General features: G+C 38.2%; 1 protein-coding gene across 5 annotated transcripts in view; it reads right to left on the bottom strand.

The window, feature by feature from the left end:
* Positions 1-26,903, bottom strand: part of LOC139711016 (uncharacterized) — a 239,463-nt gene that overhangs the window by 113,185 nt on the left and 99,375 nt on the right. For all 5 annotated transcript variants that reach the window (XM_071622933.1, XM_071622938.1, XM_071622937.1 and 2 more), the window contains exons 14-18: positions 14,796-14,885; positions 11,094-11,225; positions 8,482-8,538; positions 7,849-7,926; positions 7,037-7,126 (exon numbers count right to left, since the gene is read on the bottom strand). In XM_071622933.1, the coding sequence (XP_071479034.1) occupies positions 7,037-7,126; positions 7,849-7,926; positions 8,482-8,538; positions 11,094-11,225; positions 14,796-14,885 (447 nt within the window). The remainder of the gene's footprint in view (positions 1-7,036; positions 7,127-7,848; positions 7,927-8,481; positions 8,539-11,093; positions 11,226-14,795; positions 14,886-26,903) is intronic.

Genomic DNA, 26,903 nt, shown 5'->3' with positions numbered 1-26,903 from the left:
GAAAAGTAAACCAGAATGCAACTTCTCGCTTGTGAATTATTGCTTGTGAATAATCGCAAAACTTTGGCAAAACTTTTGGAATACCAATCCTGTTCATGACGCTTGGAAACTGCGAGTCGTGAGAATTTTGCGAACTCGTGCAATGTTACTCCGTAGCGTATGCGAGCATGTGGAGTCGCAATCGTTTAACTGTCTGAAGTGCGCGATTTCTCTCACTCGTTTTTGCCACGCGATTTATTTTAACTTGCAAGAACGATGTGGAATTCTGGCGTCCACCGTGAATTGTGCACTTGCCGGCGCAAATTGTTCTTTTCAAAGGTGAAGCCGTGCGCGGAAAGCACGTGGTTGGGATAATCCTTGCGTTCCTAAAGCGGAGAGGAACGCCATGAATGCGACTTGTGAGCAAGCCCGTTCTGTTGCGTCCAAGGAACGCCCTCATTAGGCTGATGAATAGAGGGATTAAACCCCCCATTCTGCACGCAGGAGGAATAGGGGCGTCCCCTAACAAAAGGAGGAACGCGAGCATTCCCCACGCGGCCGAACGCTCGCTATATTAAATCTGTCACGCCTAAACAAACACTGCAACCCAGAAACGTTTTAATGGTAGTTGTTATGGCATGTCAAATTCTTTTCAGTTGATAGAAAATTCCAACAGATATCAAATTTCATTATAACTCTAGGCTATCAATGAAAACAAGCTATCCTATTTGTTGCATGTACACTGTATATTTCCTAATATCTGACGACTGCTTAATCAAACTTAAATTCATGTCTAATTTGATGTTATCTGCGTAAATCAAAGGTAGATGTGTTTTGTTAAAATTGCACATGAGAAGAAAAAACAATTAGGGAATTCAATTTCACACGTTTTCTTGAAAAGTTTATATCAGTCTTATCATGATGAATACTGTAAAACCAGAAATGTTCAAGGCATGAAATTTTAGCAGTCAGTCCGCAGCGCGTGCGATAATGAGGCACGAACGACAATTTTCTTCAGAATCACGTTTGCGCAGTTTGTGCCCTTGAGACTAACGAGATTTCGCGATACTTTGCGAGAGTTTTTGCAGAGGTCGCAACAACAGCTTTCATAGCTTTCGCAGTGCATTGTTTGACCCAGGATGGTTGGGTAAGTTATAGAGCTGATTATGCTCATTAATTTGATACCTAATTTCCCTATTTTTGATCTCAATATAGTAGTCCATTTTAGCATCAAAGTAAACAATTATTTTGCCAGTGTTTAAGAAGCTTTTAGATCATAGTTTGATGTTTTGCTAGTTCCTGACTGGTATTGAAAATAGATCTCCGTAATTTCTTCGATTTCACAATCGTGAAACTTGAGCGAGTATGATCAATTAAAAAACGAAGAGGGGCACCATTTTTACGGTTGTGAATTTTCCTGTTGAAAGCAGGGCAAATTATGTTTTCTTACCGGAAGTGGGGTAGTGAATGAACACGCGTGAGGAGAGCGATGTGACGTCGTAAAATGAGACTACACCTGTGCAAGTCGCGAGTGTGTGTCATTATTTCGAAGGTATGCATTGTCATGCAATTGTTTTGTATAGATATTATATTACATCTTGCACATGTGCATGTGTGTGTATGTCGTCTTTCAGTTAATGTTCCATGTGATTCTTGTTTCCCATTTTTTGGAAGAGTGAATCATATTCAATGTACTGGGTGTTACAAAAAACATTTCCCACTTTTGATCCTTAATTGTTCAAAAACTATATATCAGATAACAATAACATTGATATGAGCAATAGCTGAATAGTGTACAATTTTGTTGGAGGTAATTTGAAAATGAATGCATGATTCAGTTTTGTTAAATTCAACATTGATTTTTAAGTTAGGTTTCAGATTTTGCTCTATTTTCAACCCTCTGTACTAAACTTTTACTTCTCACAGGGGTTATTGGTGTGTATAGGAGTGTATTGTTGATACCCAGACAATGGTCGTGGACAATGACCAGGATTGGAATGCTTCATGAGGAATTCCACTATTGCAGCTAGTCTTTATTCATTCTGAAATGTGGTGTGTGCAAGCACATGGAAACATGTGCTATTACTTCTTTCATGTGCATGCATTTCACCCTGTGTCAAGAATTCAGACTAGCAGTGCTCAGGGCAATCCACATGAATAATTGATAAAGCATTCATGTGCCTTGCAGCAGAGCTCGGAACAGGTGGTAGCCAGGTCCATTGTTCAGGGTCATTGTAAGTGCACACTCACATACACATCAATCAAAGTTTTGTACAGATAGTTAAAATTCGATCAAAATCTAGAACCTAACATTGAAATAAATCATGGATTTCATGAAACTAATATAGGCTTTCATTTTCAAATTACCTCCAACTCAATTGTACACTATTCAGCTATTACTCATATCAGACACTTTTATCTGATACATAGTTTTTGAACTATTAAAGGGGCATTCCGGACAATTTTCATAATTTCACATCACCTAGTACATAAATCAACAGCTCCATATGTAGATTTGTGGAATTTATTGTTGCCCTTGAGCAGAGAAACCAATAAAATGAAAATCTTAAACAAATTACACTGAACAGTGTTGATGACATCAGAGCCTCACATATTTCAGAAATGTAGCAGTGTAATTCCATTACAATACCACCCGCTTAACAAGTTCACCTGTGAAGAATCTATGCATGCCTTATTCTTTTGTTCTGCTTCCTTGAGCCTCAACTCATGCATTCTTATGGTGAGGCTGCCATGTCATCATCCTTGTTCATTACAATTTGTTATAAATTTCGGAAACATTCTCATTCCTCATCCCAATCACTATAAATTCAGAAACTCTGCACTCGGTTTAACTAATTTATAGTTGTTCAGGTGTAAAAGTCTGAAAATCATCCGGAGGTCCCCTTTAAGAACCAAAAGTGGGAAATGTTTTTTGTAACACCCAGTACAAAGTATGAACATGTATTAGTCCTGAACAATTATTTTTTAGAAGTAAATCCTTTGAGGGCACTTTACCTTGCCCCATGAACCAGAATTGATTTTACATGTATCCATGTGTGTATTGAATACAACAGGACTTAAAGCCACATTTCATTTAATTAAACCTCAAAGCTCGTAGCCGACAGCATTGAGTCAGCAGCCGATGGATACTACGCAATGCGACACGCCGCGTCTTGCGACAGATTTCGACCAATCACAGACCCGGAATTCCGGTGCGAACGCGAGGGTAATCTTTTTAAACTCGACGCTAGACATTTCTCTGAATTCTGCTAGTTCCTGACTGGTATTGAAATAGAAATGAGAAAATGTGCCCTTAATGTGATAAAATATAATTTAGCGGACATAGTCTTCACCATATTTTAGAGGGGCATGGAAGATTTCAGGTTAGTTTTTGGCGTCAAACGTGAAGGAATATTTTTGAATACAATACCGAACTTCGAGAGAGATTTTGATATTCTATATTCTTCTTTTCCGTTTTATTTTTATCATGAGGGCAATTCCACAGTAACGGAAGGACATTCAGACAGAATTTTCAGTTTAAAAAAGTTCTCTAAGAAAAGTTTGATGGATACAGCATTTCAAACTATAGAGATGTATTACCAGAGCCAAAGACTATAATTTCCACCAAAATTTTTATCACACCTGCTAAAGAGTAATGAAATATGCATATACACATTGTAAATGAGGTCGGTAACGCAAGGACATCAAAATGGACATGGGTTTTCAGGCAAATTAGTTTTTATCAAAACTCTGTGAAGTTTATGGAGCTTTTTTAATTTATTGGTATACAGTTTAATTGCCATAGTTTTAGCTATAATGGAATATATTTGACTTTCAAATATGTTTACTTATTTTTTAATTAGACCACATAATGTCCATGTGTGTTTGGTAACGGAAGGACGGTAACGGAAGGACATGCAGATTGTCTGTGTAAAGTGTATGGGGAAGATGGTTTATGGTTAGTTTTTATTAAACCTCTCTAAGGTTAATAATTTTTTCATATGTGGCAGGTACACAGTTTGATCCAAATAGTTTTAGCTTTACTTTTATGTATTCAACTTTGAAACATGTCAACTGTTTTTTTAATTACAGCACATTGTTTTCATTAATGTGTGGTAACGGAAGGACAAAGAGCTTTGTGTGCATACAGTGATGAAGGATGTTATTTCCAACTTTAATGTTAATCCTTGTAGTCCAATGTGATATTTTTTCTTTCTTTTGCTTAATCCCCCAAATAATCTTATGGACCCATTTCACAGTGAGGGGGGGGGGGGGGGATCTTGGGGGCTTATCCCCAGCCCCCCCCCCCCCCCCCCCCCCCCGATCTCTTACACTGTTTGCATAAATAAATCATTATTAAAATCTGCACACATCATCCTGGAGAGTAATCTACATGAGACCATAGTTAGATTGTTCAAAATACTGCTAATTCCTAATTATATGAATTGATTATGCAAATTTATTCAATAAATTACATTTTAGCCCATAGAATACTAATGTAAAACAATTTAAGGACATTTTTTGGTGTGGATCTTCATTTTGAGGTATTAAACAAATGTAGTGATAAAAAATTGCAAAATCAATCTCAATTCTTTTATGTTTTATTGTTTCTTGAATTTCTTTTGCATTTCTTTGTTTTTTCCTTTTGTTGTTTGTTTTTTTCCAAAGAAAATTGTCACAGACCACTTTTTAACCATAGTTAGGCAAAAGTCAAGTAATCAAAGAGATCGAAAGAAAAAAATTATCAGATGTTTATGAGTTTTATGAAAGAGCACTATTTCCCATAGGGTTTGTACACAAAATTACAAAATTGAGCCAATCTTGGGTTGACCTGCATTCAGGAAAGAGGTGTGGCTTCATTTGTTATTTGAATTTAGTCAAGGGTACTTAGAGTAGGTTCTGACACATTTGTGTTCTCATCTCAGGGACAGTAAATAGCTAAAAACAGACTCTAAGTCCTTCCGTTACCACAACTTTGTCCTTCCGTTACCAGCTTCGGTAACGGAAGGACATTTTTAATTTATTCAAAATTATTGAAAGAGGAGGGGTTTCGTGGATAGATGGGTGCCAAGTTAAAGGCCTACCTAAACTTGCTTTGCACTGAAAATTTTATGGTTTTTATATTACTATTTTTGATGAAATATTAAAAAGACCTCTTTTTGTGGTAACGGAAGGACAAAATACAAGGTCACCTTTAGGAAGTCACTGAAGCGTAACAAATCATGGAAACCGTAAAAATATTAAATGAACTGTTTCTTTCATATTTACTAAGTTCTAAATATAACAATTCATAACATTTATTTCTCAAATATTGAATACAAGCCATGCTACATTTGTATTATAATCTATGCGTTTTCGAAAATTAATAAGGTTAGTTAAACAATTGAAAAATTGACCCCGAATATGTTATAAAACTAAACAGTTTTACTCAAATCCGTAAAATTCAAATTTTAAGCTTTCATTTGATACCAAAATTGCGGGGGAAATATGAATTTGAAATTTTAGATGTCATGTCCACTTTGGCGTGGAATTGCCCATGAGCATATTTGTTGATGCTTTCTCTTTCAGTCGATGCTAAAAGTGTCGAAAACTGACAAGAAATACTCGTTCTACACGGATTTATTCATGACCATGTATCTGCTCATTAATATGCAAGCACTGCTCAGCCGTGCATGACTTGAATAAATACGTGCGTTTTAGCTCGCGCTGCGGACTGACTGTTAGCGAATTGCCACTAGCATTCAATGCATATAGTGTAGACAAGAACTTCTGCGTGCATTTTAATTTGGCGCATCTTGGTTCCTCGCAAAATGCGCAAAAATTTCATGCATGCAAACACTTCTGGTTTTGCAGTGTGCAAATTAGGTGAGGTAATGATCTCCCATTTCCTTGCCTGTAAATCTTCAACTTCCATTAAGATCCTTGGTAGCATGTCACCTACTAACTTTAAACTATCATCCAGGGGCCCTATAAACAATCATTAATCCTCACCTCCAGGTGTTTCTACACAATCTACATTTATCTGTGCCATTGGACGGAGAGAAGATTATGCTTGATCTTTACAGCCTCATGCAAAGACCCAAATACAGACTTTATGTAACTCTAAATTCTGTGGCTCTAGTTATGATTTCTGCCATATAATATCATGCATTTTCAAGACAAAGATGAAATGGCTACAACTTTCAGAAGAGGGCAGCATTGGGGTTATACCCACAACTGCAGTGAACAAGTCTTAATCTTTCCTGTGTATAAGTATCTGCACAAATTACAACTTTCATGCAAATCTTGATCAGAAAAACAAAACAAAACAAAACAGTACTTTGTGTCTTTGGTGCACTGATTTCGGGCACTGATTCTCACACAGATGTAGTGTATATGCAATCTTGTGAATAATTTTGTATGTCCCAATATAAAAATTCACCCCAGGTATTAATACACTCTACTTGGGAGCACTGCTCAATCATGACACAGACTGTACCTCTGAGTTGTCCTAATCATGTAATGGTGTTTATAGAATGGGTAGCGAAAATTCTATGATGTAATTGGTCGAGAGCTGTGTGTTGATTTTTACTGGCCGCACTCTGCCTCACATTGAAGACAGCCACTGTAAACATGTTATCATGCACTTGTAGCAAAGGTTCGTGCACTCAGTAAGAGACACCTATTGGCTAGAAAACCATGCATCCTGCAATTACTGGATGCATGGTTTTGAAGTACCGGATGCATGGTTTTCGTCCAAGGCAAGAAAAAAGGAAATGCATCCAGTAAATTTCTGGCAAGAAAATTGTCCCCCATTTTATAAACAGATGACACACATTACTTTTCATGCGTCAGTAGGAATGGTGTGCATGCAGCAACCATGGAATTTAGCCTAAACTCACTCAGCTTTGCCTCATAGGTTAAGCATTCCATAGGGTTCCATTGGGGTTACTACTAGCTATTCACAAATCTCACATAATTTCCATTGATCTACAGGTTTGTTTAAGGGTTTCCCTTTATAAGAGCTCTCAATTCTACAGCTAATTTCTCCTTTCATTAGAGACAAGCAATCTCTCACCTCTTTTGAGTGAGCATCTTCCATTCTCTTCAGCACTTCTTGAGACTTTGTAAGCTCTTGCTCTAGCTCTGTGATCCTGGCTTCCTTTTCCTGTTAACACCAACCATAAAAAGTTCATGATCAGACAAGCAAAATACTTCAATCCTGCAGCCATATCAAGTCTCAACAACTGAATGACGATTTAAACCTGCAATATGGTTTGAGTACAAAGAACCATTGGTTAGAAATCAGCCATGCTTTGTTTTGCACTTTTTTTGTTTGTTTGCAAACACAATTAAGTGCAAGTGTAAATATTTCACAAAATACAGCTACAAGTGAAGTGTTTGTTCGCAAAAACCGATAAGTCCATATTTGCCAAATGGAGATATTTGCGATTAAAGGTCAAGAAAAATAAAGAGAATAATAAGAAATTTTTTGCTTCTTTTGACCATAACTTAAAAAATGTACCTTTATATGTAGTGACCAATATATCATTTAAAAGGTATTATTTTGTACTTTATGACAGAGACGGTACTTCAAAATCTTCAAAAATGGACTTATCGGTTTTTGCAAACAAACTCTTCAAGTGTTCATGTTCACAAGAACAGTGTCTTTTCTTTACTTTTAAACTGTTTGCAGATATCTTCTGAAATACACAAACAAAAAATGCAACACAAATGAAGACAACAGCTCACAATACAAGTTGATGATTCTTTAACCCAACAAAGAAATAAAATAAAATGAAATTCACACCTGTGTGCCATTGAGTTATTTGTATGAGGATATCTATGGAATTCAGTGATTGAGGAAATGTGGATGATTACTAGACTTACATTTCTGACTTTTGTTTCCTCTTCAAGCTTTCTCATCATGTCCTGGAATAGCTTGCTGTGACGCGATGTATCTTCAGCCTTCCACCACAAATTAAGCAAGATTAGCAGTATAAATCACTTGAGGATATAATCTTTCTAATGGATAATGTAGGGCAAACAGATTTTCCCCAGCAAATGTACACACACCACCTTACATTTTCAGATGCACATATGTAGGGAAGATTTTTCACATATATTCATTCGTTTACAATAACACGCTGACATTTAGTTTAGCCTCATGTGTACATTTTTTAAATTGCTTGAACATTGAGCTCTTGTGCTATGATGGCTGATGCACTCCTTGTTTTATATAATTTTCGGCAAACTTTTAGGTGAATAATACCAGCATTACATTTTTTTCCACAAATACATAACAAATTTTTATATGGTAAAAACATCTGTAACTGCTGTGCTCGCATCCAAATTCATGGGAATTAAATCCCAAAGTCATATTGGTTGGGTACAACCTACAATCGTACAGATGTCATTAAGTACCATGGTTGCTTTGCAATAACTGATGTACAACTTGCTGAATGGATGGGAGTGATTGTACTGATACAATACTGCATTTAGACTAACCCTTGTTGAACTTACTTGTGTTTCATATTGATTCACTTTGTTCCTTAGGGCTTCTGCTTCTTTATCGTAGTCCTAAGAGAGAGAGAGAGAGAAAAAAAGATTGATCATTGGCAATGTAATTGAGGGTAATCACAAAGATGCTCCTGCTAGTATGAGCATACTCCTTGGTAGCAATATGCTCATTTCATCTTCAAAGAGTATATAAGCAAAAAACCCGGGGGGGGGGGGGGGGGGGGGGGGGGTCTTGTGCTCGCCTGAGTACCACAAGTTCACCTTCCACTTATTCTTAAAATCATTGCCCAAGAAGATTATATCAAACTTGGGGAGCATTGGGAGACCTGCAGCAGGGTGCCCATTTGCACAAATTGAGATCCTATCACCAGAGGGATGCTACCTGCCAAGTTTAGTGAAAATCTATAATGGGATTTTCAAGAAGCTGAAAATGTGAAAGTCGGACCTCTATTTGGTCCCCCCCCCCCCCCCCACAGCCTTAAAATGGAGAGGGAGGCAACAAAGATCCATCATGAACAAACCTTAAACTGCAGTCACCACAGTGACTAGAGAATAGTTTTTTCATTTATTTATTTATTTATCATTATCATTTTTGGTTAGAGATTCCTTAATTTAGAGGATTTTCAGCCCATGGTGCCCATTTCAATAAAATATAATCCTATCACCATAGACATGCTACCTACCAAGTTTGGTCAAAATCCATCAAAGGGTTTTCAAGGACAGGGAGGAGGCATGGTGCCCATTAAAACAAATTAAGATTCTATCACCCCAGGGATGATATCTACCAAGTTAAGTAAAATTCTGTCCACAGCTACCAACTTCTCTTTGATAGTAGGATCTATCATCAAATTTCAGAGCAGCCATGGGCAGTCCTGTGTCTCTCATAGTTGCCAACATCTGGAACACCTGAAACAAAAAGCTATCGATACAGCACAAGACAACATCAAACCTAGATTGTGGAAACGCTGTGTCAATGACATTTTCGTGATCGGCAAGAAGGATAGTGTGAACAATCTCAAAGCATGCTTGGACCAAGCAATTAACACAGGCAGCATCAATTCACTCATGAACTGGAAGTTGAGAACTCCATCCCGTTTTTGGACACCAGAATCATCAAGAAAAAGGGATGTCAAAACTAAGAAGGTTGTTTACCAGAAGAAGACCCACCGAGGTCAATCAATAACTTCTGGTCACACTACCTTCTCCACCAGAAGTTAAGTGTTATCCATGCCTTGATGTACAGAACACATGCCATCACTACCAAGGAGGAAGATGTGAAGGCAGCGAAGACTACATCCAGTGTTACTTAAAATATTTGGATACCCAACACGGTCTTTGAAGAGAATTTCACACCAAGAAAGGAGGAAACATCAGACCAAAGAAAACACATCATAACCAACAACCCTACCAGAAGAGATCACTGGCTACCATTCCGTATGTAGATAGGATTTCAGAGGCACTGCAAAGAGTTTTCAAGGCCATGGAACCACCTACTAAACTCTGAAATTTTTTGTACATCCTAAAGACAAGAGCTCTATTGATGAACAAACAGGGTGTACTGAATTCGACTGGGTGGCTGTTATAGTTCTTATATCAGAGAGACAGCCAGAAAATTAAGGAAAAGTAAGAAAGAACACCAAGAGGAAGTTGAAGGTATCGGATCATCCTACTTCAAAAGAGGAAAAAGAAAGGAGTCCACTTACTTTATGCACAAATTGGCATTCAGCTATTCAACCTAACCCACAAGATGGATAAGGGAGGCCATGTATATTAGTGAGGAGCATGGGAAAATAATAAAATCGGGACCTGGGGCAATACACACTCTTTTCAATACGCAATGACATTCTCTCACACTCTCATTGAGCACCAGCTATGTCGACTTCGAGGAGAACTTTGTTCCTGCATTAAGATCTGATGAAGATTGCAGGTGAAAGTCTCATCAAAAGGTACATTGTAATTTACAACCCAATGTGCAAAAATTAACTTTTGTACTGTTCCTATTATTGACTGAAACATGCTTTTCTAGGACATACGAGGTTACTTTTCTGTCATTGGCTGATTCAAGTAAGAATTGTTGACTTGGCAATGTTGTCTTTGTGTACTATAAACAATGCAATCATGATACTGCAGCCCTGCAGTAGTTTTAATTTTCAGAGTTGATGTTTGTTGGTATTTACATTTAGGGATTACTTGATATAGCTGTAGCAAAATTACCATAATCAGATTTATATTATCTGCAGTAAAGGTCTATGCAATTGCTTCTCAATTGTTTCTTTGTTGATTATTTGTTGTAATTTCTCCTGAACAGATGTGATGTGGGCTGCTTATTACAGGAATCTGTGGCAAATTGTGGCATCCAAATATCAAAGAAGTTTCATCTGCCTGCAGTTAGAGCAATGAGAATCAAAATGTCCATTGGCACTCATCATAAATTTGTGCTCTTCAGTTAAAAGGGAATTGCACTATACTTCTCATGCAATGTATTCAAATATGATTTGAGCTTAAAAGCCACTAAACATTTACCACTGCAGGCATTATTCAAGTCACAATAAGCAACTATAAACTTGCATTGTAACTTATATCAATCTTGAGTACCTGGATGATGACATATTTACCTCCAGCTTGGTCTGGGCATCATCTAGCATCTTCCTGAGAGATGTTGTCTCTTCCATCTGCTCTGTCTTGTAAGCCACTTTTGCTGTCAGTTCTGCAACAACCTTCCTGTGCTCTTGTTCCAACAATTGTTTCTAAGTAAACAAATACCATGGTGCACTTTATAGACAAACTTTCATCAAGTCTATCCTGAAACAAAGGCACTGGCAAAAGGTAGATGGCAATGTTTCATACATTGTCAAGTTTCAACGTACTCTTCACTACCATTATCATGGAAGAAAATTGGCAATCGTGCGGTGCAAACATTGTGATATCAAGTAGGGACAGAGAATGTCTCATAGCTTTTATGACTGCTGGGCAATTCCAGCGTTACGGACATTACATTTAGAGAATTTTTGGTGACTTTGTGGGCTTATTTCAACAACTCAACATAATCATTCTTAATCCATTCATGGTTTATTCTAACCCAGTCATCCTGAAATGTCAACAGTCCGAGTTTTGATCAGTTAATATAAATCATTTGGAAAATATTACACTAAACGTTTGACGTTACGGACATTACATTTTTTGGACACGATTATTTACCTCCATGTGGATATGTTGAGAAATTTGTGAATCAGAGCATTAAGTAAAAGGAATTTTCTTCTGAAATGAGTGCTCTGGTCCTGTTTAAGTTGTAGATCGATAATGGTGTGCAACACATTCAGCATTTACTCTACAGGTTCACAAATGTAGCGTTACGGACATTACATTTTTAGCGTTACGGACATTACAACTTTGTCCACTTTTTAAAGTCCCAATATTCATACTTTAACACAGTCCATATCTCAGACAAGGCTAATATTAGTGTTTTTTGGTTCATTCTTAACCATGAACTACTTTGAAACAATGCTGAATTGTTTCTGAATATGGAATAATGAGAGTCAAAGATTGTGTGTTTTTACCAAAATTATCTAAAATTTTGCCCCCACATGGGTTTTTTGAAGAAAAGAATGCCTAAATACACTTTAATTATATCAAAATACCACTCAAATGAAAGAACTAGACAAGTTCTAGCATTTGATACTAAATTTGTCTCTGTAGCTCATATATTTTTCAAATTATTGCAGATTTATGATTTTTAGGAAAGGTAACATTTTTCGCGGAATTGCCCTGCTCAGAAAACACAAACACAATTTTTTAATCCGTAGCAAATATGGCTTGGACGATGACGTCATTTATACAGCGTATTATAGCCTGTGAACTCTGACCTGATTTCCCACAGTCCTTTGTTTCACTTCCTGTCACTGATATTTTCATTTGGATTGGTATCTATGTAAGATCAAACACTACATAGGCCCCCTTTACCGTATTCCCATCCATAGAGTTTATGAGTTTATAGACCACACAAGTCCGCAAAGTGCATATCTATAAGTTTTTATTTGAAATTTCTTCATATTTGTAAGCATTTTACTTCATGAGTTATATAACATCGGAAAGCTTACATTATGAAGATTTCAAAATTGATAAATTGTTTTTCTGTATAAAGGCTATGGATATTTTTCATTATTGGTTTCCTTTGAATAAGAGATATGATTACTCATAAGTTTGTAAATCACATGTGAATATTAAAATCATCCGACGTCACATAATTCATGACATGACGCTGATTTACATCATATAGACCATTACTTTTTCTTTCATTTGATATCTATTTTTCCATAGTTTTCTTTTCATAAGTGTCGATGATATTACCTTGAATTTAAGATGGCACAGTCCAGTGAACATACATGAAATAATCTCCGACACCGACAGCTTATAAACTGCATTACCCGACTGGCGAATATGGGTTAGTCTGGGGAAGGTGTTATCTACCATCAGTGTTTCAAATCTTTATGACATTACTTTAGGGCTCTGCTATTGAGCCAAAATGTGGGACACACAAATAAGTTCATACATTAAAAGTTCTAAAGGATGATCCACACTAAGCATTAATCACATACTGTATAAGCTGTTATTTTCGCGGGGTTTAGTTTTCACAATTCACTGTTGGATCGCGAATTTAACAACACACGAAAATGTCATGCACTAGGGTAATAGTGCATTTACGATTGCGTTGGTTTCAATTCGCGAAAGCATCTTGCAAAAATGTTTGTGACCTCATTTGCGAAAATATCTGTACGCGAAAATAAGTTTTTAGAGTTATTCTTTTTGCAAGGATGAAACTGCTAATTTGAACACTTTGGACAGTTCAAACGGACATTCCAGACGATTTATACAATTTTACATTTTGTGGTACATAAATAAATAGTGCCATGTACATATTTGTGCAATTTATTGTGGTCCTTGAGCAGAGAAACCAATACTCTAACAAACAAAAAACAAACATAATACATTGAACAATGATGACGACAAATAGCACATTCACCTATAATGAACAGTGTAATTCCATTACAATATCACTTGCTTAACAATCGAACCCACTGGCAATTCCACAAAAAATGTTACTTTGCCTCAAAATCATAAATCTGCAATATTTTGAAAAATACATGAGCTATAGATACAAATTTAGTATCAAATGCTAGAACTTGTCAAGTTCTTTCAATTGAGTGGTATTTTGATACAATTGTAGTACATTTAGGCATTATTTTCTTCAAAAAACCCATTTGGGGGCAATATTTTGAGATTTTTTGTTGTTGTTGTAAAAACACACAATTTTTGACTCTCATTATTCCATATTCATCAACACTACAAAATTTGTTTCAAAGTAGTGTATGGTTAAGAATGCACACAAAAAAAAAACACTTATATTAGCCTTGTCTTAAATAACAACTGTATTAAGGTAACAATATTGGGACTTTAAATAGTTGACAATGTCTGCAGCGCTGGAATTGCCCCAATGTAGAATTTATGCATACTTTGTTCTGCTTCCTTGAGCACTGAATCATGCATTCTTTTGTGAAGCTGCTATGTTATCACCCTTGTCCCTTGTGATTTGTTGTGAATTTTGCAAACATCCTTTTCCTTATCCCAATCACTATAAATTCTGAAAATCTGTATCCAGTATAACCAATTTATAGATGTTCAAATGCAAAAGTCTGAAAATCACCCATGGCCCAAAAATTTCCACAGAGAATCTTTACCTGGTAAGATGTACTTCAAGTTTTATCAATATAACTTCAGGTATTGCAGAGATATGTGGAAAATAGTAAAGTTTTAAGAATTTGACCTTGAGCATGTGCACGAAAATGTCAATAAGCACAACATTGTTCCAGTCATACATATGTGCCAAGTTTCAGTTTTGATACACAAAAAGGTTCATAAGTTATGTTATGCACAAAATCGATTATGGACAGAGGGAAGGATGGATGGATGGACAGACAACTCGTAAACATAATGCCTCTGGTGACACTTTGTGGTAGAGGCATTTTGAAATAATGCCTCTGGCACTACTTCGTGGCTGAGACATAAAAAACAAAATCTGATCATGTGTGAAGAGAAATCATGTTCATTTTATCCCTTGTGCCGTACCCCAACTTGCGATAAATCTCTGAAGTGCTGTTTGTTTTGATTTTTTTTTTTCTGTATACATCAAAGTCATCTTGGACAAGGCTTGGAGATTCTCACTAATCAGCATGTTAAGGTCTTGGTAATGTTAAATGTATCCAGGCAAGCCTTGAAATTTGTAGAATTGAAAAAGGTATTCTAAACATGATGATACTGACCTCTGTGTGCATGCGCTCCTCAAATTCCTTGAGGTTGCACTCAGAAGACTGGAGGTCAGATGTCAGCTTCTCAATCATGGCATCCCGGTCCTGCGACAGGTTAACATTACAGACAGTTGACATAGACGTACAGTAATGATAATACTGATAATGACGATGATGATGACGATGATGATGATTATGAACATAGTGATGATAATAATGAAAGCAATTGTAACAATAATACTAACTGCAGAATATTGCATTACACAGTGATGGCATGTGCCTGATTAATTTCCATAAAGCCCACATCTAAAATTGTCCAACACATCTATCATTACATTATTGTGATACTGTGATAACACACAGAATAACTCTCAACATGGATACAAATACTATAGCAGGGCTGCACACTAATCCATTCTTTTCTACCGGTCCGACCTGTCTCTGTTGGACCAGTAAATACCCAGTTTTTCAATTTTTTACTGGTCCAAACAGAAAATTTACTGGTCAACAAAAAAAAAGCATTCGCCTTGTAATCTTATTTTCATGTTTTTTTGTCCCTTACTGTAAACCCCCAACAGTTTTGTTACTTTGCATTGTTTATTACAAAAGTAATGGATCATTATATTGAGAAAGAATAAAAAGAAATAATTTGTGAATTGATACGTTACTTTTTCTAAACATTGGCACAAGTAGAGGAACATGCGTTATTTAACTTGCTGCATATTTCACACTCTTGGTGCTCATCAGGATTGCGATGATTTCATTATTTCGACTGTAATATTTTATGTGCACGTGCCAGAAAGGGGTCAAAGTGCGTTCTTTATTTTTCTCCCAATAATCTCTTCGCATTTTGTACATGCGTTCTTGAAAGGTACACGACAGTGAGGAATTCCTGATCTGTTTTGCTCCTATCCCTACCTCAAATATCAGTGGGACTATGATGATTTCATGACCTAGTTCGGCTGTAATTTTTCTTGATGCACGCGCCAGAAAGGAGTTGAAAATGCGTTCTTTATTTTTCTCCCTATAATCTCTTCCGATTTTGTACATGCGTTCTTAAAAGGTACACAACAGGGCTGAATTTCGTAATCCTTTTTAAGCCTATCGCTGCCTCAAATATCAGCAGGATTGCAATGATTTCATGAATTATTTTGACTTCAGAACCTAATCTTCTATAATGCATGTGCCAGAAGAGGTTGAAAATGCGTTCTTCATTTTTCTCACGATAATCTCTTCGCATTTTGCAGATGCACTCTTGAAAGGTACATGACAGGGCTGAATTCGTGATCCTTTTTGAGCCTATCTCTACCTCAAATATCAGCGGGATTGCGATGGTTTCATAAAATATTTTGGCTGTAATCTTTTACGATGCACGCGCCAGAACGGGTTGAAAACACGTTCTTTATTTTCTCGCGATAATCTCTTCGCATTTTGTAGAAGCGTTCTTGGAAGGTACACGACAGGGCCGAATTCGCGATCCTTTTTGCGCCTATCTCTACCTCAAATAACAGCAAGAATGCGATGATTTCATGAATTTATTTTGGGCTGTAATCCTTTTATGATGCACGCGCCAGAACGGGTTGAAAATGCATTATTTATTTTTCTCCCGATGATCTCTTTGCATTTTGTGCATGTGTTCTTGAAAGGTACAAGACAGCACCGAATTTGTGATCCTGTTTGCGCCTCATATGAGACCATTCTGAAAGACGATGAAAATATTCATTTGTGAAATGCTGTTTAAAATGAAAATGAACACAATCAGATCTATTAAACACTGTGTAATACGTCTTCAATTTTCCTAAACAACGGCAACAAGTAGATTAACATGCGTCATTCAACTTCTTTTACACTATTGTCACCCAACAAGATCGCAATGATTTCATTAATTATTTCGGCTTTAATCTGTTTAATACGTAACATACAAACCAATGTTTATTAGCTAACCAGAAAAAACAAAAACAAACAAACAAACAAAAGAATAACTGGAAGATGGACCAAAAATGGAAAGGATATAATGATAAGGTTGCACATGCATTTCAAAAACATGTTCTTCCATTTTGTGCGCCTAAGTTTCATTAGATGAAAAGTTTTTGAATGAGTATTTCTTTTTTTCACGTTGCGACTGGATTTAGCAAATATCACACAAGTGTATCTCAAAACAAAAAGTCATGACCATAGAGTATAAAATGTGTGTGCTTCGATACTCTTCGACTATGACCTGATTACATGCCTAAGCAAACGAACGAACAAATGGAGGTCGGGGAATTTCATGCATTTCAGCGGTTACATTGCACATACTTTGCATGGCAGTGCAGTGCGTGAGCAGTGCCAATGCCCATTTAGACAGGCGCGGTGATACGGTGCAATTAACTCGCCAAAAGCATATGACCTCGAAGACTCATTTGCATAAAATAGACAGCTTGTGTACGCAAAACCGCTGGGGAAGTGTTGCAGGACAATCGCAATACCTCACCTCAGAAGCCATCAAATGATTAAATCTATACAGCAGGATGCTACATAATTTCTTTTAATCACTTGCCCGATCGGGCAAGCAGATTTGCAAATTATTGTAAAACACTTGCCCGAACAGGAATTTCACTTGCCCGAAAAGAAAAAAAAATCAGAAAATATAAATAATGCAAAAAAATCACTTGCATGTCAAGGTTTTCACAAAAAAAAGAAAGAAAGTGAAGTTGATAAACAGTTGATAAAAAGAGAGAAATAGCCTATTTGAGGCCAATTATCAGGGTTTCATTCTTGAGGAAGACTAGTACCACACTCCTTAAGCCTTGTCAGGAGCACTAAAATACGTGTAGCACTCCTTATTTTCTTTTTTTTTGACATAATGGTATTTTAATATTCCAAAATGCTTCCGGTAATTGGTTATTCCACCTCCCCTCTACCTGACTCCTTTCACCGTGTACTTGTACTCATTTCACTCTGATCTTTCCCCACCTTGGCCTCGATCCGATAGGAAAAAAAGAAGAAAAAACAATGAGAAAACACACACACAAACACATTGCAACACACAACAAAAACCTCTTCCCTACACCTTCCTGATTTCCGTGTTTCTGTCAGGTGAAACGACATTATCAAATACAAGAATAAAACAACAGTAGATATTGATTGAAACTCGACACCCATTCATGCCACCCAGGCCAGGCTGCCATGTAACTTCAAAGCACATTCCGACAGCTGGCTGGCAAAACCACATGGCAGAGGAATTTGCACGCGTGTGTAAATTGCTGGATTGGGTGGAGGGCCTGGGAACAGGAGTGATTAGTCTGTGAGTTATCAAAAGCAGACCGTTTGAACAATTGCAAACGTCATGATACTATTTTGTCTTCCTTTTGGACTGTAAGAAAAACATCAAAAAGACCAGTTGAGTATCACAAATTTATACATAGTCATGCAAAAAGATTACTACACTCATGTCATGACAAGAAATGAATCAATATTCCAAGACAAAAACAAAGCAGCCTCGGGTACCTGATGGTGACATCGAGACGCCATGCATTCACCATGCACGTTGGGGAGCAACATGTTGGAGTTGGCATGGGGAGGGGTGATCTTGGAGTTTGTGAAAACTTCCCGACAACACACGATTGTGACAATCTCAAAACAAAGCAAGCTTCTTGTGGTCTCACGCCAAGCAAATCTGCGTGCTACTTCTCAATTCGAAGGAACTTTATCTCTGATTTGTTGAGTTGTTTTTGCTGAATCTTAGGAGCTTTTCATACCTGAAGTTCAAATGGATGGTTGCCAAAAATTTCATGATTTACAAAGCTTCAGAATTTACTGAAACATTGCCTACTATATTCATTTGAAATGTCAAATTCAGAGGGTATAAATCAATGTGGACGATCATCACCCACATCCGATGATCATCCACATAGATTTGCATCCTCTAAATTTGACATTTCAAATGCATTTAGACAATCTTTCAGTAATTCATTTTATATAGGCCGTTGATGCTGCAGTATAACATCAGAAATTCATATGAACTTGGAAGTGTTAGTCAGGATAAGGACAAAAAATCTCTGCGCAAAACAAATACAAGTCTTTTTTTATTGTCACTGGTAGTCAAATTTGTGTTTTACAGATTATGAAATCAATAGGTATAACATTAGTATTGTACTAGTATTATATGTACGGTAGTTACAATTTCATGAAAAATTTGACATGCTAACACCTACATTAACCCTATTCTAACTGGGGGGGGGGGGGTTAATTTGACATCCCCTCGACATTTCGCGCTGCGATTCCGCAACACGCAAAGATTTTGCCGCGTCGTTTCATGACTTTTTTCTTAGAAGTCTCCCGCATATTTTGAGACCAAATTTGCAATGTCCGGATACACCGTTCTGAAGTTACGTAGTGTTTTGCGTATGCATGTCAACCCTAAAATGGCTCAAATTCATGATATCGTGTGCAAATCCAATGCAAATTGTGTTTCTTGGTTAAATTGATATAAATTAGATTATTTCAACTTTTAATCATTGAAATTAATCAATTTTAATGTAGATAAGCTTGAAAAAGTGCCTACAACAAATTTTGGCCAAAAAACAATAGAAAACAAAAGGTCAACAAACAATGAAATACATAAGAAATTAACAAAACAATAAAAAACGAAAGAAACTGATTCTGATTGTGCTATTTTTTTACAAGAAAATTGTTCAATGTGTCTTGAGGAACTCTTACACAAAAATTTAGCAATCATTCAGTCATTTTAATGGAGTTATAGGTGAAAATATGATTTCATGCGAACATTTGCTTAATGAATTTACTAAAAATAGAAAATAAAATTTTTTCTTTTGTATGACCATGTAATCTTGTAGTTGACATCCGGCTCTATGTTCAGGCAAAATTTTGCGGTGATCGCGCGATCGGCGGCCGAGATCTGAAGGGGGGGGGGGGGGGGGGGGGGTCAAATTGACCCCCCCCCCCCCCCCCAGTAAAAACTTGGTCTCAAATAGCCCAGTTAGAATAGGGTTAAGCTCCTCAAAAATCGCAGGAGAGTGATTTTAAGGAGCTTAAATGAAAGAAATAAAGAATCATTACGTTTGTAATCTTGGGTCTTCGACTTGAGCTACAAGAGTATTTTTAATTAAACATTCTTTCCCTGTTCATCCCAAGACCCCAGACTGTTCATGACCTCCAAGAATGCGCCAGTACGCGCGGTTTCTTCTGTTGATTGGTCTCTCTCTCTCTCCACCCCTCCCCATTCCCCAGTCTGGCACCTTGGCATTGTGGGATTTTTCTTTTTTCTGGGTGAACTTGGTGTTCACTCTTTATCTGAATCATGCACTGTGCTCTACACATGGGTAATTCCGTGAAGTTGGGGCACAAAGTGTGACATTTTAGCATAACTCAATACTAATTATGCTATACATATATTATTCATAGGCTTTACATTTGTATTGAGACCATACATTTTCCTGGAAATTTTGTGCCATTCAGACCAACGGCGTAAATCCGAGCTGAGGAGAGGGATGATCGGTGATAGTCACCATCACCACGATTGCAAGCCCATAACCGGACGGGTGCAGCCAGTGGCGTACCGTGGCAGGTTGGTCAAGACATGGGGGGGCACCTCGTGGAAAAGTAATTTTGAGGGTGTGTATGCATGCTTGTGCGTGTGTATGTGTGTGTGCGCGTATGTGCGTGTGCTGTCAGTCTGGAAACTGTAATGGGGACTGCAATACATAACGGAATGTGATACATTCCACTGCGCAGTCATTTTTTCCTTATGGATTATGGAATGACGGTGTGAAACGACTAATTACTGGCAGCAACATCAGGAGAATTGCACTAGAAATGTCGCTACAGCGACTGGGTATACCCCCGCCAAACAACATTTCATAAGCTTTGGTCAAAACAACATTTCATAAGCTTTGGTCAAAAAACTGAGGAAGTAGTTAAATCCGCAAGATCTTTCCTTGATCTTCTGCCATTAATATGCCGTTACCATGGCAACGTACTTTCGGGTACTGTCAAAAAATGCGTCTTGCACATCTACAACCAAAGGCACACATCTGTACCAAGTTTCATGGAAATTGGGCAAAAACTGAGGAAGTAGTTTGCAACACAAAATTTTCCATCATTTTGGCTCATAATATGTGAGCTGTTACCATGGCAACATACTTTTTGTCACTGTCAAGAAATGTGTCATGCTGACCTATATCCTAAGACAAACATTCAATATGAATTCCATGAGAATTGGAAGAACACTGATGAAGCAGTTTTGCCATGAAGCATTTTGCCCTATATTTTACCAATAACATGCCGTTACCATGGCAACGCACTTTTTGCCACTGCAGAAATATGTGTCTTGCACATTAACATATTCAGATGAACATCTGTACCTAATTTCATAAAAATTGATCAAAAACTGTGGGAGGAGTTCGCGACGCAAGATTTGTACCCATTTTTGCCCATAATATGCCGTTACCATGGCAACGTACTTTTGGGTACTGTCAAAAAATACGTCTTGCACATCTACAACCCAAGGCACACATCTGTGCCAAGTTTTATGGGAATCGGTTGAAAACTGAGGAAGTAGTTCACGACGCAAGATTTGCAACGGACCGACCGCCCGACCGCCCGACCGACCGCCCGACCGTCCACTGATTCCTATATACCCCCTTCAAACTTCGTTTGGCGGGGGTATAATAACAATTAAATGCGAGCGAGCTTGAAAATTTTGACATTTTACAGTCCCAAAACTTCGCTTTGGAAATTAAGGGGGTGCACCGGACGCAACTGCTGGCAATTACTGGCAGCGACATCAGGAGAATGGCATAACAATTATATGCGAGCGAGCAAAGCGAGCGAGCGTGAAAATTTGAGATTTTACAGTCCCAAAACTGCCGGTTGTAGCTATATTTTTTTGCTTTGGAAATTAAGGGGGCGCACCGGGTGCAACTGCTAGCAATTACTGGCAGCAACATCCTAGTAGAATGACATAATGATTAAATGCGAGCGAGTGAAGCAGGCGAGCTTGAAAATTTTGACATTTTACAATTCCAAAACTGCCGTTTGTAGCTATATTTTTTCGCTTTGGAAATGAAGGGGGGGGGGGGGACGCACCGGGCGCAACTGCTGCTGACAATTACTGGCAGCAACATCAGGAGAATGGCATAACGATTAAATGCGAGCGAGCTTCAAAATTTTGACATTTTACAGTCCCAAAACTGCCTTTTGTAAATATATTTTTTCGCTTTGAAAATTATGGGGGCGCACCGGGCGCAACTGCTGGCAATTACTGGCAGCAACATCAGGAGAATGGCATCACAACTAATGCGAGCGAGCGAAGCGAGTGAGCATGAAAATTTTGACATTTTACTTTCCAAAAACAGCCGTTTGTGTAGATATATTTTCTCACTTTGGAAATTCGGGGGGGGGGGGGGGGGTGCACCGGACACAACTGCTGGCAATTAGGCCAAAAAAAAAAAATTGTTGCATTGGCGTAACATGAGATTTTCAAATAGGGTCGGTCGGGCGAAATTTTTTTTATTTTATTTTTTTTTTTTTGCTACCTGCATTTTACGTGTAAAACTCGTGCTCAGCTCAGTAAACAGTTACAACTGCTGCACCGAATGTGCTGTGTTCATCTATTCTACAAATCATTTATGAGGCCGATATTACTGGAATTATACCCCTTCACAGAATTTAAAGATGTTGAAATCCCTATCCTGAATGTTTTCACTTCATATTTACTATTTTGACTTAGATAAGATAGATGCAAATTGACCCATATGTACGATCTTTTCATCGCACACGGCGATCTCTATTACAGTCCCACATACAGATTCGTGTAAGTTCTCCACACAAGAAACCTATGGCAAAACTGTGCACAATACATCGCAGTCTGAATGCTACGTATACACTGAATAAATCTTGTTAGAGTACGTGTCCGTGTTGGAAGCAGATGACGTACTGATCAAGGAAGGCTGCGAGGCGCTAGATCTCTCCCTCGTACATCCGATATCCCCAGAGCCGTTTCCACTTCCGGGTTTGTGCGATCGCAATCAACAAGATATTTGATATCGATAGCAAAAAAAAATAATAAAAAAACATGGGGTCGGCGGAATTTGTAGGGTCGGGCGGGTTACGCCAATGCAACAATTTTTTTTTTTTGGCCTTACTGGCAGCGACATCAGGAGAATGACATAACGACTATATGCGAGCGAGCGAGCTTGAAAATTTTGACATTTTACAGTCCCAAAACTGCCGGTTGTAGCTATATTTTTTCGCTTTGAAAATTAAGGGGGGGGGGGGTGCACCGGGTGCAACTGCTGACAATTACTGGCAGCAACATTAGGAGACAAGTATACACAAGTATATATTCTGGTAAAGAGAGGCAATCAGTCATGAAGCAATTTTGCAACTCCAAGCCTCCATGGTCGACAAAAAAACTGGTCGGTCGACAAAAAAACTGGTCGGTTCACAATGTTCTTAAACTCAATGAAGATAAGAGTGAAATTTTGCATTTTACAAGCAAATTCAGGCAATACGGTAAGATTGAAAGCATTTCATTTGATAGCAATTGTATACAGACAGTTGACTCTGCCAGGAACCTTGGTGTAAGACTGGATAAACATATGACATTGTCAGCCCATGTGAATCAAATTTGTAAAACAGCCTCGTTTGCCTTGTGCAAGATTGGAACAATTCGTCCTTTCCTTTCCAAAAAGTCGACAGAGAAACTTGCTCACGCTCACATAATGTCTCGTCTTGATTTCTGTAACGGCATTTTGTATGGTTTACCGAACAATGAAATCCAAAAGTTGCAGAGAATACAAAACTCTGCTGCTAGGTTGGTTACACGTACTCGACTCAATGAACATATAAGTCCAATTTTAAGACAACTGCATTGGCTGCCAGTAAAGCAACGGATTGATTTCAAGATCTTAATCATGGTATTTACGTGTTTGCAAGAACTAGGTCCTACTTACCTCCAACAGCTCATAACAAAATATCGTCCAGCAAGGAATCTTCACTCTCAGTCCAAACTTCTGTTGTACACCCCCACAATATCAATACAATTTTATGGCGCAAGATCTTTTCAACTGGCAGCAGCAGAGTTATGGAACAAATTACCAATGTGTCTTAAGCAAACTAATACAGTACATGATTTTAAATGTTTGTTGAAAACATATCTCTCTAACATGTCCGTGGACCAGGTTTAAAACTAAGCAATGTTTATCACAGCTCTGTCACTTTTCATCTTGTTTTGCCTCCTCTCTCTCTCACACATGTCTATTTTCCTTATTTCTATTTATTAGTTCCTTTTCCTTCAATGCGCATAGAGATATTAATCTATTTTTGTGATATGCACTACATAAATATGGTTTATTATTATTATTATTAATGACATAATGATTATATGCGAGCGAGCGCAGCGAGTGAGCTTGAAAATTTTGACATTTTACAGTCCAAAAACTGCCGTTTGTGTAGCTGTATTTTTTTCACTTTGAAAATTAAGGGGTGGGGGGGTGCACCGGGCGAAACTGCTGGCAATTACTGGTACCAACATCAGGAGAATGGCATAGCGATTAAATGCGAGTGAGCTTGAAAATTTTGACATTATACAGTCTCAAAACTGTCGTTTGTAGCTATACTTTTTTGGCTTTGGAAATTAAGGGCGGGGGGTGCAAACTGGCACAACTGCAGTCAATTACTGGCAGTGACATCAGGAGAAGAGCATAATGATTAAATGCGAGTGAGCGGAGCGAGCGAGTTTGAAAATTTTGACATTTTCCAGTCTCAAAACTGCCGTTTGTAGCTATACGTTGGAATAAGGGGGGCGCACAAGGAGCAACTGCTGGCAATTACTGGCAGCAACATCAGGAGAATATGGCATAGCGATTAAATACGATCGAGCAGAGCGAGCGAGCTTGAAAATTTTGACATTTTGCAGTCCAAAAACTGCCTTTTGTAGCTCTATTTTTTCGCTTTGGAAATTAAGAGGGGGGGCGGATCCGCCACTGGTAGTCAAGGGTGTCGGTTTATGTTTATGATTTGGGGAGGTATGACCAGCGAGGGGGCGTCGAAGTGACAAAATTGGGGAAGGATATCCAAAATCTGCACAGTCTTTAGAACATCCTCTAATATTATTGTTTGTGTGTGTGTGTGTGTGTGTTCTATATACATGAAAAAGTTGGGAAATAGCCCAGGTCAAGTCTTATTATTGGCATTAATAATAAAGCGTAAGGTACAAAGATGTACATTCTACATCACATTGTGCAACATTGCAGCGACTCTTTTTGCCGTTCGGATGTTCTGAGTACCGAGTGGGGGGAGGGTGTGGGGGGAGGGGGGATACCCCCCTCTCAGACGAGGAAGATTTTTGCATTTTCAGACCTGAAATTAAGCGATCTGGTGCACACTTTTGGTGAAATTTTGGATTTACATGTTTACATGTAGGCCTATACTATTTGACGTTGTCAACGTCTGGGTCATACCTTATGTCGATATTACTGGCTTTGCGAACGAGCAAAGTGAGCGAGCGCTTGAGAAAATTATATATACATTATCCTACAAGACTGTTCAGCTCTGTTACCTGTCTGGAGGCGGGCGTACGAACGTCATGCAATATGCCAAAATTGATACGATCCCATTTCTGCTTCCTCCATTTTTTCCCTCAAATTTTAGGGGGGGGGGGGATGATTGTACAGGCCATCCCCCCCTCCTCCGTTTCGGGGGGGGGGGGGGGGGGGATATATCCCTCCCCATCCCCCCGGGATTTACGCCCATGATTCAGACTCAATTTTGATGAAGTTATTAACACGATATGTAACGGTGTCCTGTAGCATCGTGACGTGTCCATGTAGCATCGTGATAGTTAAAATCTGGTCCTAAAAGACAAATTAATGCAATTAGCTTGACCAAAATTTGATAAAATATGCATAATTACTAGATTAGTCAGATAGCTAAATATCTTAACTCTCCTTTCCAGTTTTACTTTTACAAGAAAATTACACAATGTGTCACTATGCTACGCGGTGTCCACCAAATGTCACAAAAAAGGACACTGCATAGCATCGTGATACATTTTGTAATTTTCTTTTCAAATTAAAACTGTGAACAGGAAATTTGAGATATTTAGCTATCTTATTCATATCTTGTAAATATGCATATTGCATCAAATTTGGTCAATGTAATTGCCATAATTTGTCTCTTAGGACCAAATGTTAAAATATCATGCGGGGTTCTCGCCAGGAATTTTTTCACGCTTGTCGGCAGTTATACGCGCTGTTCTGGGGGTGGGTACGGGAGGGGGGTTCCCCCTCCCTCGCGAAGCGCGGAAGCCTTCGCTAATGCTCAATACAACACAGATAAATCGCCGCTAAAATGCCACTAAATGCGACATTTTCACGGAGATGTAACGAACATTGTGAGGGGCATATTCTCACAGAAACAATGCAGAAACTCCATACCTTTTGTTGGCGGCAGTTCCTAAATAATAAATGAAAGAGAAGTAGGTGCCGATGGTGAAGGTTCTGATTTCTTTTAGGCCTTTGTTTCACTGTTGCAATAATTAGCCGTCTCTGCATCGAAACAATGCGCGCCGTGTACTAACTATACCCGTAGTGTTTTTGCTTTCTCGCCGTATGCTCGACCACATGGTAGGCCTACCGCATGCAGATGCGCGAGAAGCGATCGAGAACTTTCTCGGGACATCGTTGCACTTTCCTTTCTGGGTATACTGTGGTAGTTTGGCCGTGACATCGAAGAGATATCATACAAAAATGTAATGATGGTCATTATTCCGAAGGTTTGTTTTATCATAAAATGAAACGATTCATTACTGAGTACTTTGAAGGTTTGTAATCGAAAGCAACAACAACACCAAAGGTCGGTACTACAGATGAATGTTCAAAATAAACAAAACTTATTTCGTTCGAAGATTAACATTTTTTCTTTATTATTTTCCGATCAACGAACCTTCAGAAAGGAATCTATCCGTTTCTTTTTCACAAACACTGATTACTCGGGGCTTACAGCCAAACAAGCTAGCTTTCATGTAGGTCCCGTCATACTTCTCTTTGATCAACCCCATTTCGATTTCGATTTCGACCAGTTATCATTACATGTAATTACTGTGTTATCACCATGTAT

Source organism: Diadema antillarum, unplaced genomic scaffold (assembly GCF_040938485.1).
Source record: "Diadema antillarum isolate AM-2024a unplaced genomic scaffold, OU_Dant_1.0 seq00001602_RagTag, whole genome shotgun sequence".
NCBI classification, from domain to species: domain Eukaryota; kingdom Metazoa; phylum Echinodermata; class Echinoidea; order Diadematoida; family Diadematidae; genus Diadema; species Diadema antillarum.
This window is presented reverse-complemented; position numbering and strand designations above follow the sequence as displayed.